This window comes from Doryrhamphus excisus, linkage group LG2 (assembly GCF_037039965.1).
Source record: "Doryrhamphus excisus strain RoL-2023G ecotype Guam linkage group LG2, RoL_Dexc_Guam_v1.1, whole genome shotgun sequence".
Taxonomy (NCBI): Eukaryota; Metazoa; Chordata; class Actinopteri; order Syngnathiformes; family Syngnathidae; genus Doryrhamphus; species Doryrhamphus excisus.
In genome coordinates, this window is record NC_136358.1 from 29,200,288 (window position 1) to 29,201,459 (window position 1,172).

The 1,172-nt window shown below is 46.7% G+C and overlaps 1 protein-coding gene across 2 annotated transcripts in view; it reads left to right on the forward strand.

Moving 5' to 3' along the window:
- LOC131109740 (collagen alpha-1(XI) chain-like) overlaps positions 1–919 on the forward strand; it is a 56,947-nt gene extending 56,028 nt beyond the window's left edge. For both annotated transcript variants that reach the window (XM_078789089.1, XM_058062020.2), the window contains exon 67: positions 31–919. In XM_078789089.1, the coding sequence (XP_078645215.1) occupies positions 31–177 (147 nt within the window). In that variant the 3' untranslated portion in view covers positions 178–919. The remainder of the gene's footprint in view (positions 1–30) is intronic.
- Positions 920–1,172: the final 253 nt, after the last annotated feature.

The window sequence follows — 1,172 nt, forward strand, 5'->3', positions numbered from 1 at the left end:
GGATGCTGATGGCGTGTCACCGTGCCGCAGGCTAAGCAAGGCTACTCCAAGACCGTTTTGGAGATCAACACTCCTCGCATCGACCAGCTGCCCATCCTGGACGTCATGCTCAACGACTTTGGCGACTCCAACCAAAGATTTGGCTTCGAGGTCGGCCCAGTCTGTTTCCTCGGCTAGACACGACATGCCCCCCCCCCCAAGAATCAACTTCCGAACCTCCCTAGCCTTACCCCTCCACCCCGCTACCGCCCGCCTCCCCCAAACCCCTCCCCCCTGGTGACAGACGGGGTCAGAGAAGACCCGGTGGTACCAGCGCTTGGACCGGGGGGGTCTAGTTGTCGCCCTTGTAGGGCCACACCCACGTGACTGAGTCAGGAGAGGGAGAAGGACATGTGATGCCGTGGCGGACGTCTCCAACACGGACGTGCTTAAAACACTCCAGGTGCTACACAAATGGCTTTTTGATGAAACTGTAATTATTATTATTATTATTATTATTATTATTATTTTGTACAATATTGTGCCTTCTGAATCCAACATAAAAACTTGCATGCTTGTGTCCCAGCTAGTAAATTGAATGAGTTTTATTGGATTTGCGTTTAGAAAAAAACCAATCAGGACACGACTTTGAGCAAATGCGGCGCTTTGTAAATAAAAACATTTTATGACTAAGAAAAGACAAACAATTCACACGTTTTTTATGACTTTGTGGTGGGAAATCAAGCCATAGTAATGATTATTATAAAAAGGAAATAATAATATAAATACTTATGTGATACCTCACACTCGCTTGTTAAATCTGCAGTACTTGGACTTTACCAACTTTCTTTCATGGTAATTCAGCAAAAACATGAAAAATCCTTGACTTTTTGTGTGCCTTCAATTGTTCTTGCAAAAATGATTAAAACTGGATTCTGGAACTGGACGTCTGTGTCTGCCTGTCGCGGCTGCAACGTGGCTTCCATCAAGCACCGTCAACACGTGTTGATGCTGTTACAGGTAAAAATGGCAGGTGTACCTAATATTGTGGCCCTTGGGTGGTATTTTTTTCAAGGATTGTAAAATTAATTCCCTGAAAAAAGGAATCGTGTCGTCCCAGCCATGCGCGTTCACGCTGGCTGGCACGCACGCGCCCGTGTCGGCGTCAAAAGGAGCAGCGGCATCTCGACTCT